The sequence below is a fragment of the Lithobates pipiens genome, unplaced genomic scaffold (assembly GCF_037356315.1).
Source record: "Lithobates pipiens isolate NorthernLeopardFrog02 unplaced genomic scaffold, aLitPip1_a1.2 Scaffold_1, whole genome shotgun sequence".
Lineage (NCBI taxonomy): Eukaryota > Metazoa > Chordata > Amphibia > Anura > Ranidae > Lithobates > Lithobates pipiens.
The window spans coordinates 68,889,200-68,904,706 of NW_027507685.1; the positions used below are offsets into that span (position 1 = coordinate 68,889,200).

At 42.4% G+C, this 15,507-nt stretch overlaps 1 protein-coding gene across 8 annotated transcripts in view; it reads right to left on the reverse strand.

The window, feature by feature from the left end:
* The window catches only part of LOC143930166 (galectin-4-like), a 101,305-nt gene that overhangs the window by 17,074 nt on the left and 68,724 nt on the right, over window positions 1–15,507 (reverse strand). For 2 of the 8 annotated variants that reach the window (XM_077454504.1, XM_077454234.1), the window contains 5 exons: window positions 15,201–15,227; window positions 13,311–13,337; window positions 11,872–11,898; window positions 2,148–2,186; window positions 1,764–1,796 (listed from right to left, as the gene is read on the reverse strand). In XM_077454504.1, coding sequence (XP_077310630.1) covers window positions 1,764–1,796; window positions 2,148–2,186; window positions 11,872–11,898; window positions 13,311–13,337; window positions 15,201–15,227 — 153 coding nt within the window. The remainder of the gene's footprint in view (window positions 1–1,763; window positions 1,797–2,147; window positions 2,187–11,871; window positions 11,899–13,310; window positions 13,338–15,200; window positions 15,228–15,507) is intronic. The other 6 variants (XM_077454327.1, XM_077454670.1, XM_077454412.1 and 3 more) reach the window with 3 other exon arrangements.

The window sequence follows — 15,507 nt, forward strand, 5'->3', positions numbered from 1 at the left end:
TCACAGTACATGTTGGCATTCATGGTTCCCTCAATGAACTGTAGCTCCTCAGTGACGGCAGCACTCCTGCAGCCCCAAACCATGACACTCCAACCACCATGCTTGACTGGGGGCAGGACACACTTGTCTTTGTACACCTCACCTGGTTCCCGCCACACGTGTTTGACACCATCTGAACCAAAAAAGTTTATCTTAGTTCCATCAGACCACAGGATCTGGTTCCAATAATCCATGTTTTTGGTCTGCTTGTCTTCAACAAACTATTTAGCATGCTTTCTTGTGCATTATCTTTAGAAGAGGCTTCCATCTGGGACAACAGCCATGCAGACCAATTTGATGCAGTGTGCCGCAAATGGTCTAAGCACTGACAGGCTAAACCCCCCACCCCTTTAACCTCTGCAATGCTGGCAGCACGCATACGTCTATTTCCCAAAGACAAACTCTGGATATGATGCTGAGCACGTGCACTCAACTTCTTTGATCGCCATGGCGAGGCCTGTTCTGCGTAAAACCTGTCCTGTTAAACCGCTGTATGGTATTGGCCACCATGCTGCAGCTCAGTTTCAATCTTCTTATATCCTAGGCCACCTTTATGTAGAGCAACAATTCTTTTTTTCAGATCCTCAGAGAGCTTTTTGCCATGAGGTGCCATGTTAAACTTCTAGTGAGTATGAGAGCGATCACACCAAATTGAACACATCTGCTCCCTATTCACACCTGAGACCTTGTAACACTAACAAGTCACATGACACCGGGAAGTGAAAATGACTAATTGGGCACAATTTGTACATTTTCATTTAGGGGTGTACACACTTTTGTTGCCAGCAGTTTAGACATTAATGGCTGTGTGAGTTATTTTGAGGGGACAGCAAATTTACACTGGTATGCAAGCTGTAGACTCTAACTACTTTACATTGTAGCAAAGTGTCATTTCTTCAGTGTTGTCAAATGAAAAGATATAATAAAATATTTACAAAAATGTCAGGATGTACTCACTTTTGTGAGATAATGTATATGACATTAAAATTAAGATGCTAGCCGCATTCAGCTCTTGTGAAAGGAAGCCTTGACCAATGGAAGAATGGATTCAAGTGGATGCTGATGGTTATGCATTTAAGTAATGTTTACAATTTTGATGGGCCTGATTGGCTGCAATGTTGGAGGGAGGGGCTAAGACTCTACTTTATGATGTTCTGGGGGCTGACAAACTGAACGTGAATATTTCTAGCCATCTTGTTGTTGTTATTCCCACACTTCCTGCTCAGCTATCTATGTCACAGCTTTTTTTTTTAGAGGTCAGTTGTTACTGATTCATATCCTCATCTGGGTTTTTGAGGTAGTGTGGCCTGTACAGCACTCATGATAAGGACATTTATGCTATAGTGATGTTATAATTTTAGTTATACTGACATACCTGTGACTAGCACAGGTTTGACTAGTAATGGATCATGATATGTATTGTGCTAAAAAAGTAAATTTGTACTTATTGAATAAACATGTTCCATTGTCTAATCTTGGGTTGTTGGCCAAAGAACAATTCTTGAGGTTTTGATTGATAGTAGTTGTTAATATGTTTTGCCACAGTCTAGAACTATGCTTATTTAACAAGAATGGAATAAATATATAGCATGTTATACTAGTGCACATTTAGTATGTGAAAGCTAACGTGATTTGTAGAAATGGGCAAAACCCAAACTATTACTGAGTTTGTTACACCACCTCTTTGTTTCCGAAAATATGTACCAAGAATAACATAAACATACCGGATTATGCACCATTGTGGGTCCTTGCTGTGGCTGGAATGATAAAGAAAATAGATTATTGTTGGCAAAGAATATATTTTTAAATGCTCAGGCTACTTATATGCAGTGCTAATTTTGGCAGCAAATTTTGATTTAGTTTTAGTCTTAAGACTAAAATGGAATTTTAGTTTTAGTCTTCTGCAATTGTTTTAGTTGTATTTAGTCGACTAAAATCTCCTCCAGTAATTTTAGCCGACTGAAATTAATTTTAGTCGTCTAAAATCAAATGGGTGTAATTAAATTGTAATGCATTAGTTAACATTTCTCTACAATTTAAGAGAAATAAAGCTAAAATTGTATAATAAGAAAATGCAGTCACATTTTGCATACAACATAAAAGCTTACCTTGGCTGCCCCAAACACTGGAAAAGCCATGCTTGGTGCCTGGAACAAATGTAATTTATTATTATTATTATGCAAGATTTATATAGCGCCAACAGTTTGCGCAGCGCTTTACAATATAAAGGGAAACAGAGCAACAATTCAATACAAGAGGGTTACTAGGGCCCTGTTCCTGCACGCTTACAATCTAATAGGAAGAGACTGGTGGAAAAAAGATAGTAACTGTGAGGGATGAACTGATGGGAGAAATTTAACATTCGGTTATTAGCGAAGCAAAGCCAGGATAGGCTTTCCTGAAGCGATGAGCTTTCAGGGATCACCTAAAGGAGGGCAAAGTAGGAGATAGCCAGACAGATTGGAGTAGTGAGTTCCAGAGGATGGCAGAGGCTCTGGAGACAAGCATGGGAGGAGGAGACAAGGGAGATAGAGAGCAGGAGGTCTTGAGAGGATGGATTGGATGATATTTGGAGATAAGATTGGTGCTGTAGCTTGGGACAGAGTTGTAAATGGCTTTGTATGTTACTGTTAGTGTTTTGAATTTTATCCGCTGGGCAATGGGAAGCCAGTGGAGGGATTGGCAGAGAGAGGAGGCAGACACTGAACGGTTGGTAAGTGGAGGAGTCTGGCAGCAGCATTCATGATAGAGTAAGGAGGGGATAGCCTGCGGAGAGGTAGGCCAATGAGGAGGGTGTTACAATAGTGAAGGCGAGAGATAACGAGGGAGTGAATAAGTTGCTTAGTGGTTTCAACGGTTAAAAAGGGGTGTATTTTGGAGATGCTATGGAGGTGAAGTCTGCAAGATTTGGACAGTGATTGGATTTGGGTCTGAAAGGACAGGTCAGAGTCTAGGAGTACACCTAGCACCCTGCCATGAGGGGAGGGACTGGTGGTTGCATTATTAAGTCAAAAGAGGGGCAACGGGCAGGAGGGAATTTATGAGCTCAGTTTTAGGATTGAGTTTAAGGAAGTGGTGTGACATCCATGCTGATATGTCAGTTAGTAACCTAGTAATGCGAGAGGAGACTGAAGGAGTGAAGTGAGTAGAGAGATAGATTTGTGTGTTGTCAGCATAAAGATGGTACTGGAAGTCATGGGAGTTTATTAAGTGACCAAGGGAGGAGGTGTAGAGACGAGGAGGGATCAGAGGAACAGAACCTTGGGGGACCCTTACAGAAAGCGGAAGTGGAGAGGAGGAGACAGATTTATAGATAACACTGAAGGTGTGATAGGCAGGAGGAGAACCAGGTGAGAGCAGAGTCTTGAAGGCCAAGAGTGTGGAGTTTTTTGAGGAGGAGGGGATGGTCACCAGTATAAAAGGCTACAGAGAGGTCTAGTACTATGAATATGGAGTAGTGGCCATTGGTTTTAGCGGTTAGTAAATCATTAGTGAGTTTTAGTAGGGCAGTTTCAGTGGAATGTAGTAAGCAAAAGCTGGAATGTAAGGGGTCAAGAAGATTGTTGACAGTGAGGTACAGGTAGGAGATCAGACGGGTTGTAGACTAAACGTTCTAAATGTTTAGAGGTAAACGGGAGCAAGTCTTAAGTTGTTCAGGGTGGTGGGGTCCAGTGAGGGCCTTTTAAATATTGGGGTGATCAGCACATGTTTTAGAGGGGAGGGCAAGGTACCAGTAGAGAGGAAGAAATTGAAGATGTGAGTAAGGGAGCATAGGATAGAGGTTGAGGGTGACTGTAGTAGTTGTGAGGTAACAGGATCCAGGTGACAGGTGGTAAGGTGGGCTATTTGGTAGTAGCAAGGTCAAAAGAGGAAAGTGTTGAGGGCAGTTTTGTGCAGAGTATGTTAAGCGGGATAGATGTCTGTGCAGTAGAGATGCCCCCACAAATTTTGTTTTTGAAGTGATTGCCAATCTCGTGAGCGAGGTAATGGGTGGAGGAGGTGGTGGTGGAGCAAGTAGAAAGTTAAAAGTAGAGAAAAGACAATGAGGACTGGAGGACAGAGTATAAATGAGTAATAAAGGTGGCTTGTTTGGCGGCATGGAGCATTTATTTAATAAAAATTATGTCTACAGTGTCCATTTTTATAATGCTAAAATGTGTCCAGTTATAAATCACACCATATATATTGTAAATTGACTAGTAAACCTAAATAGTGATGCAATAGTTAGAACTACTTACAAAATTTACAACACAGTACTGACATTTTGACACGTAAACAAATTTGTCTTGCAGAATATTTGTCCTTTAGCCAGCACATAAAAATATACCTAAAGCCAAAATATATTTTTCTTTTGGTTAAAATTATGAAGAACTAGAACCTGGCAGATTTTACTTCTGTGTGTATGTCCGTTGGGAAGTTTCTCCCTCTCTATTTGTCCTGTTGACCACTGTCCCTGAGACAGAAAGTGAAGAACAATCTAAAATGTTAAGTTCCTAAAGGAACAATAATAGAGGTACAATCCTTCAATTAGAACATTTGTTCCAATGACAACTGTCTAGAAGAGAATTTCCCTTATGTAGCTCTCCCTAGAGGGGTCCCTGAATATATGCACAGGTCTCTTTTACCTCTTCAGAGGCTGCCATGCCCAGACACCAGTTCCAAGCACATCGACAAACACAGGCTTAGTCTAGGGCAAGGGTGTCAAACTCAATTTTATTGCGGGCCGCATCAGCATTATGATTGCCCTTAAAGTGTTGGTTGTATCTGTAAGATTATATGAAGGTATCTACTCTTTATTATATTAAATAATTGCCTCTGTATTCAATCATTACTGGTTTTAATAATACCATAATACCCAAGCTGTGAAGGGTAGGCACAGAGCCCACTCAATGATGCAAGTGTGAAAAGAAGGGTTGTACATCGGAGTTATCATCCAAAATAAACTTTATTGGAGACCACGCATACAGAACGTAGTTCTGCCATGGTGTTCCATCTGAGCAGTCTCCAATGCATGGAGAAGCGCAGGATCTGGTGGAGAGGTTCTGTCTCACTGCTGACAACTGCTGATGGAGACAAGGGGGATGCCACAGCTATGGGAGAGGTGTGACGGTCACATAAAATGGACAACAGGCTGCATTTGGCCTGCAGGCCTTGTGTTTGACACATGTGGCCTGTAGATTTATTGCAGTGCTTTAAACAGGAAAGAGGGATAAAGATGCAAGATACTCAAAAAATGCAAAACAGGTTCTTGAGCAAAAATCCACTAACAGCAGCCTTTGTTGGAGGTGGAGGGGATAGCCAGCTATTCTTCTGAGATTCTGTATGAGCAGTCCCAGTCCTTACAGCAACCTCTCACATTAATCCCCAAAAAGCATGCACACCTAGAGTCATAGACCAAAGTCCTGCTCACAGTGTGCTGCCATCCACCCAGCTTCCATGTGACACTTCTCTGTGAGTGAAAAGGACCTTCTCCAGACCAGCTTCCACAGGTAATGCCATATCCTTCAATCCAAGTTCCTCCAGGCCCCCATCCAAGCACATGCTGAGGCCCAACAATATCGCTTCAATTTACAGGCCGCCTCCCAGAAGGCAGCAACAAGCTCCTCAAATATTCATCTTCTTGGTGCCCCCTCCCAGGAATTGGCTAAGGTCAGATAAATATTCATAACTCAGTGGCTGACACTCCTACTTCTTCCACAGGCAGACAGGAACAATTAGCCAGCTTAAGGAAACCTGGTCAGACCTAGAAAATAGATTGCCACTCCACTTGGTACAGCAGAGCCAAAACATAATTTAGCCTGTCTAGGGCAGGGCACTACACTTACCTTTTGAGAGATCTCCTTTCTTTCACTTGTCTGGTCGGCAATTGGTTAAAATTGCACTTTTTCACTGACGATGCCCTTTCATGGGTGAACACTGCATCAAATTGGTCTGCATGGCTGTCATCCCAGAAGGAAGCCTCTTCTAAAGATGATGCACAAGAAAGCCGACAAACCGTTTTTTGAAGACAAGCAGACTAAGGACATGGATTACTAGAACCATAGTCTGTGGTCCGATGAGATCAAGATATACTTATTTGGTTCAGATGGCATCAAGCATGTGTGGCGGCAACCAGGTGAGGATTACAAGGACAAGTGTTTCTTGCCCACAGTCAAGCATGGTGGTGGGAGTGTCATGGACTGGGGCTGCATGAGTGCTGCCGGCACTGGGGAGCTACAGTTCATTGAGAGAACTATGAATGCCAACATGTAGTGTGACATACTGAAGCAGAGCATGAGCCCCCCCCCCCCTGGAGACTGGGCTGCAGGGCAGTATTCCAACATAACGACCCCAAACACACCTCCAAGATGACCACTGCCTTGCTAAAGAAGCTGAGGATAAAGGTGATGGACTGGCCAAGCATGTCCCCAGACCTAAACCCTATTGAGCATCTAAAGGGGCATCCTCAAACGGAAGGTGTAGAATTGCAAGGTCTCTAACATCCCCAAGCTCTGTGATGATGTTGTGATGATGTTGTGGAGGAGTGGAAGAGGACTCCAGTGGCAGCCTGTGAAGCTCTTGTGAACTCCATGCCCAATAGGGTTAAGCCACTGTGCCCATGATATGCAGCCTCTGTGCTCATCAAATGCAGCCAACTATGCCCCAACAATTGTAGTCTCTGTGCCCATAATATGCAGCCAATTGTGCTCCATCAATTGCAGCTTTTGTACCCATAATATGCAGGCACTGTGCGGCCCCCACCTGCCCACTGTCTGACCGGCACTTACCCCATCGTGGTGGTGGATCAGGCCGCAGGTCAGGAGATGGGCTGTGGGACATGTAGCGCTATGTGCGTGTCTTCTTCCTGTTCTGCACATCGGCCAATGGGATCGCCTCTACCTTTAGTCAATCAGGTGCCCGGTATTACAACCGGACCTCCTGATTGGCTGAGAGGCGGTTCTGAGTTCGCAAAGAAATTATAAATTTGCTTTGCTAACACACCTGGGTGCACTGTGAGCGCAATGGTTTGCGCTCGCAGTGCACCTTTTTTGACGCCTATTAGAACCTATGGCAATTCAGACGCCCGGTGCCCGAAAAAGGGGCCGGACACCTAAATGGGGGGTGGCTAGATTCATGTAATGCATGAATCTATCCATAATACACAAAAGGGGTGGCTGGAGAGAGGGGACAGCGCCCAAGCACCCCTAATGGACGCACCACCACTGGTCTCTGGCTCTGCAGTGCCCCGGCTCTCTCATGACACTATACACATGGTTCCAGCCTGATCTCAGAGTTCTCAGAATTCCCTTCCCTCAGAGCACGCTGGAGAAGATCATGGAGATGGAGGAGGTGGGTGGAAAGCACTAGGCGCAGTCGTAGAGTGGTGGAGGAGGAAGTTAAATCCTGCTCCACTTTGAATGCCGGGGCCTCGGCCTCCCTGTGCATTAGAATAGCAACGTGACCTCCAGATACCTAACTACAGAATAAAGAATTGGGGGCACCATCATCCAAATAGCAATGATAATTATAATTCTTACCTTACAACTAGGTAGCGGTCGCTTTAGGGTAAGCTCTGCTGGGACTGTGGGCGTCAGCTTTGTCCCTTTTCCTTCCTTTCGGCAGACATGTGATCCCCTGGATGGTGGGCGGTACTGGGGAGTGCTTTGATCCACGGCCCGCGACTGCTCTATTGTATTTCATTTGTTAGTGATGTCTCCAGCTGATGTTGCTATCTTTGTAAGTATTTTTCCCTAGTCACCGGGGCTTATTTTTATTCGTCCTAGGTCTATGCTTGAGGCAAACCGGCCTCTTCATTGCCTTTGCTCCCCTGAGTTATATGTGGGGGTACCTATACCCCACTCCAGCCTCCTTTTGGATGCTCTCTCTCCCCTGATATTAGACACAGAATTTCTGGCCTTACAGGTTAGTTATCCGTACTATATTTTTATCCGTTTGCTCTTTTTCTTCTGTATTTAATTATATGGATACCTTTGTACTAATATAAACTTTGTATAAAAAACTTCATCTCTAGTGGCTTTTCAGCCCTAGTAAATTCATTACCTATCTATTCTTCCATGTCCATAACAGGGAAGTTCTGGTGACATTGCTGTCTGGCCCCTGGCCTTTCTGCGGGCCCTCAACAGTAAGCGATTGTATCTTTTCAGTCCCCCAATTATTTGTTTATCTTTGTGCACATATTATCTATTGGTGGTTAACATTTACACTCTATTAATCTATCTGTATATTTTATCCTTTTTTCCTCCTGAAGAAGTGGTTTAGAGCCGCGATTCATGTAGCGGATGTTCATGCGCTGAGGCATATTACAGCTATGTTCCATCATGGAGTACAGTGGTGTGAAAAAGTGTTTGCCCCCTTCCTCATTTCCTGTTCCTTTGCATGTTTGTCACACTTAAGTGTTTCGGAACATCAAACCAATTTAAACAATAGTCAAGGACAACACAAGTAAACACAAAATGCAATTTGTAAATGAAGGTGTTTATTATTAAAGGTGAAAAAAATCCAAACCATCATGGCCCTGTGTGAAAAAGTGATTGCCCCCCTTGTTAAAACATACTATAACTGTGGTTGTCCACACCTGAGTTCAATTTCTCTAGCCACACCCAGGCCTGATTATTGCCACACCTGTTCACAATCAAGGCATCACTTAAATAGGAGCTGCTTGACACAGTAAGGTCCACCAGAAGATCCTTAAAAGCTACACATCATGCCGAGACCCAAAGAAATTCAGGAACAATTGAGAAAGAAAATAATTGAGATCTATCAGTCTGGAAAGGGTTATAAAGCATTTCCAAAGCTTTGGGAATCCAGCGAACCACAGTGAGAGCCATTATCCACAAATGGCGAAGACATGGAACAGTGGTGAACCTTCCCAGGAGTGGCCGGCCGCCCAAAATTACCCCAAGAGCGCAGCGACGACTCATCCAAGAGGTCACAAAAGACCCCACAACAACGTCCAAGGAACTGCAGGCCTCACTTGCCTCAGTTAAGGTCAGCGTTCATGCATCCACCATCAGGAAAAGACTGGGCAAAAATGGCCTGCATGGCAGAGTTCCAAGGAGAAAACCACTGCTGAGCAAAAAGAACATCAAAGCTCATCTCAATTTCTCCACAACACATCTTGATGATCCCCAAGACTTTTGGGACAACATTCTGTGGACCAATTAGACAAAAGTGGAACTCTTTGGAAGGTGTGTGTCCAAGTATATCTGGCATAGAAGGAACACTGCATTTCATAAAAAGAACATTATACCAACAGTAAAATATGGTGGTGGTAGTGTGATGGTCTGGGGCTGTTTTGCTGCTTCAGGACCTGGAAGACTTGCCGTGATAAAAGGAACTATGAATTCTGCTGTCTACCAAAAGATCCTGAAGGAGAATGTCCGACCATCTGTTCGTGTACTCAAGCTGAAACGAACTTGGGTTCTGCAGCAGGACAATGATCCTAAACACACCAGCAAGTCCACCACCGAATGGCTGAAGAAAAACAAAATGAAGACTTTGGAGTGGCCTAGCCAAAGTCCTGACCTAAATCCTATTGAGATGTTGTGGTATGACCTTAAAAAGGCCGTTCATGCTCGAAAACCCTCTAATGTAACTGAATTAGGACAATTCTGCAAAGATGAGTGTGCCAAAATTCCTCCAGGACGCTGTAAAAGCCTCATTGCACGTTATCGCAAACGCTTGGTTGCAGTTGTTGCTGCTAAGGGTGGCCCAACCAGTTATTAGGTTTAGGGGGCAATCACTTTTTCACACAGGGCCATGATGGTTTGGATTTTTTTTTCACCTTTAATAATAAACACCTTCATTTACAAATTGCATTTTGTGTTTACTTGTGTTGTCCTTGACTATTGTTTAAATTGGTTTGATGTTCCGAAACACTTAAATGTGACAAACATGCAAAGGAACAGGAAATGAGGAAGGGGGCAAACACTTTTTCACACCACTGTATATGGAATACCAATGTAATATGTACTTTGTATGGTTTTATCTATACTTTACATGATGTGACGCCACTGGTTGCTAGATGCCAGGCAGTGCCTCCCAAGCAACCAGTCAGTAGTGGAGCAAGCTACAGGTCCCAGCTGCCTCTGGGATGGCCTTTTTGGGGCATTAAATCAGAGGCCCAGTCTGTTTCTTTTCTCTGCAGTCCTCGGCAAGAGGACTACTCTCTAGTGACCCTTCTGCCTAGGGGCAGTGCTGCCCCCCTGTAAAATGTCACCCAAGGCAAAGGCCTTGGGATATGCCCCTAGACCCAATGACAACATGGGGCAAACAGACACAAAGTGTGGGAAAGTTACTAGGATTTAAGGCAGTTGGCCAACTTAAACATGTATTGTAATATGTGTGAACTAAAAATCCCAATTTTTCATTGCAAAGTTTGCTAGAAAGGGCATACAGCAGTATTCAGAGGGTTCATCCAGAACTAGTAACTGGTGTTAACATGTGGTCACACCCTTTTAGCACCTGATAGAGCATGTGCAAGCTATTGGGATTTGAGCACAGGTACAGTAGAACAGGCACCCTGCTGTGCCTATTGTAAATATCGGGGTGATTAAACTCAAGTGGTGCAAGCATTTTCAAGAAGTTGTGCCAGTCAAGAACTGCATTGTTAAGTGCATGGCAGCCCCCTTTTATTTAAGGAAACATAAAAAAACTTCACAAAAGACAGCAATTTCCCATGCAGGGGTTCCACCATTACTATAACTTGCACAATACTTCAGCCTCCTGGCTTACTCACTTGCCACATGGCTGCTTCAAGCCTAAAGGCTCCTCAGACCAACACAAGGGTTTCCTTCACTCAAGTTCTCTCATAGCTTACTCGCAATCAGCTCATTGCTGCTCTGTCGCGGACTACATCTGCCTCCTGCAGACATGCATGGTCTGGCTGCCCCATGCAGTCTCTGACTCCTAGAGAGGTTGGGGGAGTCCTGACTCTCCTGCATAGACCTCTTTTCTGTTGGGTGGAGCCCTGAGCTCTATCCCCAGGTCTAATATGAACCCAGCCCACACCTGTACAATCAGCATGCCTGCCTCTCCCAACATCCGGCTTAAACTGTTAAAATAAACACTGGCACGGGCTGGCATCTCTACACTATATTCTTTACTCATTTCCGCTGATGACCACCATCTGAAATCCCAGGAAGTCCCAGGTATCGGACTGGTCATCAATGCAAATGAGTGAAGAATTTCATTGACCTTCCCCAATACAGAGCATCCTAACTGAGCAGGTAAATGTTAGATCTCAAAGCCATCAAAAGAAGGCCAGTGACTTGCAAAAATCCAAATTCTTGGAAAGTTGATTCTTCAAGAACTTTTTCAAGTAGAACCAGTGTCAATGTGGTGGTAAAGAGCAAATGTAGTAAGTACAGGCACTAATGGGTTTTTTTGTTTTATCAACCTGTTTTTCAATAGACTCCACTCCACTTTTTTTGGACACTTTTTAACACTTCTGAGACTTGAGGGTGACAGATCTTACTAACACAGCTCCGTTGGGATCTACAGCTGTTGTTTTTAAATCATATTGTATCATGAATATGATTAAAGGGTGTATAAGCAGTGGAGAAGCTTGAGGATATGGGAGATGTAGGGCAGCTAGAGGTCAGTAAAGAAAGGTTGGAGAGGGGAAGGGATAGAAGGGGAGGGGGGTGAGGATGGGGGAAGGGGGAGGAAAATTAATTTTGTAATATATGATGTTAATGGTGAGAATTATATTTTGGTTTTTGAATATTTTGATATAAAGAAACTAAAGAAAAGGAAAAAAAGAAAGAATGAATATGATTACAGTTATCCATTGCTCTTTTTTTCTTAGCAGTATAGCTATTCAAGACTTACCAAGGCTGCTCCATACACTGGCTGAGCCTATAAGAGGAAGAATAATGCAATTGGTCAATATTAAAGAGGAGGGCCGGTTTAAAAAAAAAAAAAATTAAAATACAGATTAGTCCTGTTAATTTAAGAAGTTTCTCCTAATGACAACTCGATATGTTTATAAAAGACACATAATCTCTTTTTCATTCAAACCTCAACATCATGGGCAAGACCAAAGTGCTGTCAAAGGATGTCAGAGACAAGATTGTAGACCTGTACAAGGCTGGAATGGGCTACAAGACCATCAGCAAGAAGCTTGAGACAACTGTTTGAGTGATTATTTGCAAATGGAAGAAATAACCATCAAATGCCCTCGATCTAGAGCTCCATGCAAAATGTTGCCTCATGGTTTAAGGATGATCATTAGAAAAGTGGGAGATCAGCCCAGAACTACACGAGAGGAGCTTGTGAATGATCTCAAGGCAGTAGGGACCACAGTCACCAAACAATCCATTGATAACACAATATGCCGCCGTGGATTGAAATCCTGCAGCACCCGCAAGGTCCACCTCCTCAAGAAGGCACATGTACAGGCCCGTCTGAAGTTTGCCAATGAACATCTAAATGATTCAGAAGAGGATTGAGAGAAAGTGCTGTGGTCAGATGAGACCAAAATGAAGCTTTTGACATTAACTCAACTCGCTGTGTTTGAAGGAAAAAAAATGCTGACTATGACCCTAAGAACACCATCCCTACAGTCAGGCATGGGGTAGAAACATTATGCTTTGGGGCCATTTCTCTGCTAAAGGAACAGGCCAACTTTGCCATACTGAGATGCCAATGGATGGGGCAATGTACTGTAAAATCTTGGATGAGAACCTTCTTCCCTCAGCCAGAGCACTGAAAATGGGTTGTGGATGGGTATTACAGCATAACATAGACCCGAAACATACCGCCATGGCAACAAAGGAATGGCCGAAGAAGAAATGCATTGAGGTCTTGGAGTGGCCTGAGCAGATAAATATCAGTTCTGAAAGCCATCAAAAGAAGTCAGTGATTTGCAAAAATCAAAATTCTGGGAAAGTTGATTTTTGAAGAACTTTTTCAAGAAGAACCAGTGTCAAATTGGTGGTAAAGAGCATAGGCAGTAAGTACAGGCACTAATGGGTGCATACTGTACTGTAGGGGGTGGGTTTGTTTATTTTATTTCCCCGTTTTGTTTTATTAGCATGTTTTTCAATAGACTCCACTACACTTAGCTTTTTTTTGGACCGCTTTTAACAATTCTGAGACTTGAGGGTGACAGATCTTATTAACACAGCTCAGTGGGGATCTATAACTGTTTTTAAATGATATTGTATCATGACTATGATTACAGTTATCCATATGCTCTTTTTGTTCTTTATTGTAATTTATTTTCCTGTTCATATCCCATTTTTGTCAGTAAAGCTTTTCAGACTTACCATTTGTGCTCCATACATTGGCTGAGCCTATAAGGGGCAGAATAATACAGTTAGTCAATATTAAGAGGGGGGAGGGTATTATAATGAATCAATTTTGCATTATCTTAGCAAGCAAGTTAGTTGTTTTAATTAAGCACCATGATTCAAAGGCAACACGGCCTGGTTATGCGTCATATACTATATTGTCTGTTCACATATCATGCCGCCAATTAATTAATTTTAACATTGCAACACATGGCAGCGCATGTTAATTATTAAATAGGTTTTTTAAACATATTATAAAAGACTGCTATAATAGTTAATCATTACAGTGGGGAAAATATTTAATCCCCTGCAGATTTTGTAAGTTTGCTCACTTACAAAGAAATCAAAAGTCTGTAATTTTTATCCCAGGTGTATTTTAAATTAGAGACAGAATATCAACCAAAAATCTAGAAAATGTTATAGATTGAGTTGCAGTTCATTGAATAAAATAACTATTTGATCCCCTACCAACCAACAATATCTCTGGTTCCCACAGACTTGCTACAGTATGTGCTCAAGTGGTACACAGATTAGTCCTGTCAATTTTAAGAAGGTGCTTCTAATGACAACTCTTTGTCACCTGTCCACAGAATCTTTCTTCCATTCAAACCTCAACATCATGGGCAAGACCAAAGAGCTGTCAAAAAATGTTCTTAGACAAGATTGTAGATCTGCACAAGGCTAGAATGAGCTACAAGACCATCAACAAGAAGCTTGAGATAATTGTTGGAATTATTATTTGCAAAATGGAAGAAATAACCATGAATCGCCCTCGATCTAGAGCTTCATGCAAAATTTTGCCTCATGGTTTAAGGATGATCATTAGAAAAGTGGAAGATCAGCCCAGAACTACACGAGAGGAGCTTGTGAATGATCTCAAGGCAGTAGGGACCACAGTCACCAAACAAACCATTGGTAACACAATATGCCCCCGTGGATTGAAATCCTGCAGCACCCGCAAGGTCCACCTCCTCAAGAAGGCACATGTACAGGCCCGTCTGAAGTTTGCCAATGAACATCTAAATGATTCAGAAGAGGATTGAGAGAAAGTGCCATGGTCAGATGAGACCAAAATGAAGCTTTTGACATTAACTCAACTCCCTGTGTTTGAAGGAAAAAAAATGCTGACTATGACCCTAAGAACACCATCCCTACAGTCAGGCACGGGGTAGAAACATTATGCTTTTGGGGCCATTTCTCTGCTAAAGGTACAGGCCAACTTTGCCATACTGAGATGCCAATGGATGGGGCAATGTACTATAAAATCTTGGATGAGAACCTTCTTCCCTCAGCCAGAGCACTGAAAATGGGTTGTGGATGGGTATTCCAGCATAACATAGACCCGAAACATACCGCCATGGCAACAAAGGAATGGCCGAAGAAGAAATGCATTGAGGTCTTGGAGTGGCCTGAGCAGATAAATATCAGTTCTGAAAGCCATCAAAAGAAGTCAGTGATTTGCAAAAATCAAAATTCTGGGAAAGTTGATTTTTGAAGAACTTTTTCAAGAAGAACCAGTGTCAAATTGGTGGTAAAGAGCATAGGCAGTAAGTACAGGCACTAATGGGTGCATACTGTACTGTAGGGGGTGGATTTGTTTATTTTATTTTTTTCCCCGTTTTGTTTTATCAGCATGTTTTTCAATAGACTCCACTACACTTAGCTTTTTTTTTGGACCGCTTTTAACAATTCTGAGACTTGAGGGTGACAGATCTTATTAACACAGCTCAGTGGGGATTTATAACAGTTTTTAAATTATATTGTATCATGAATATGATTACAGTTATCCATATGATCTTTTTTCTTTATTGTAATTTATTTTCCTGTTCATATCCCATTTTTGTCAGTAAAGCTTTTCAGACTTACCATTTGTGCTCCATACATTGGCTGAGCCTATAAGGGGCAGGATAATACAGTTAGTCAATATTAAGAGGGGGGAGGGTATTATAATGAATCAGTTTTGCATTATCTTAGCAAGCAAGTTAGTTGTTTTAATTAAGCACCATGATTCAAAGGCAACACGGCCTGGTTATGCGTCATATACTATATTGTCTGTTCACATATGCTGCCAATTAATTAATCTTAACATTGCAACACATGGCAGCGCATGTTAATTATTAAATTTTTGTAAACATATTATAAAAGACTGCTATAATAGTTTATCATTACAGTG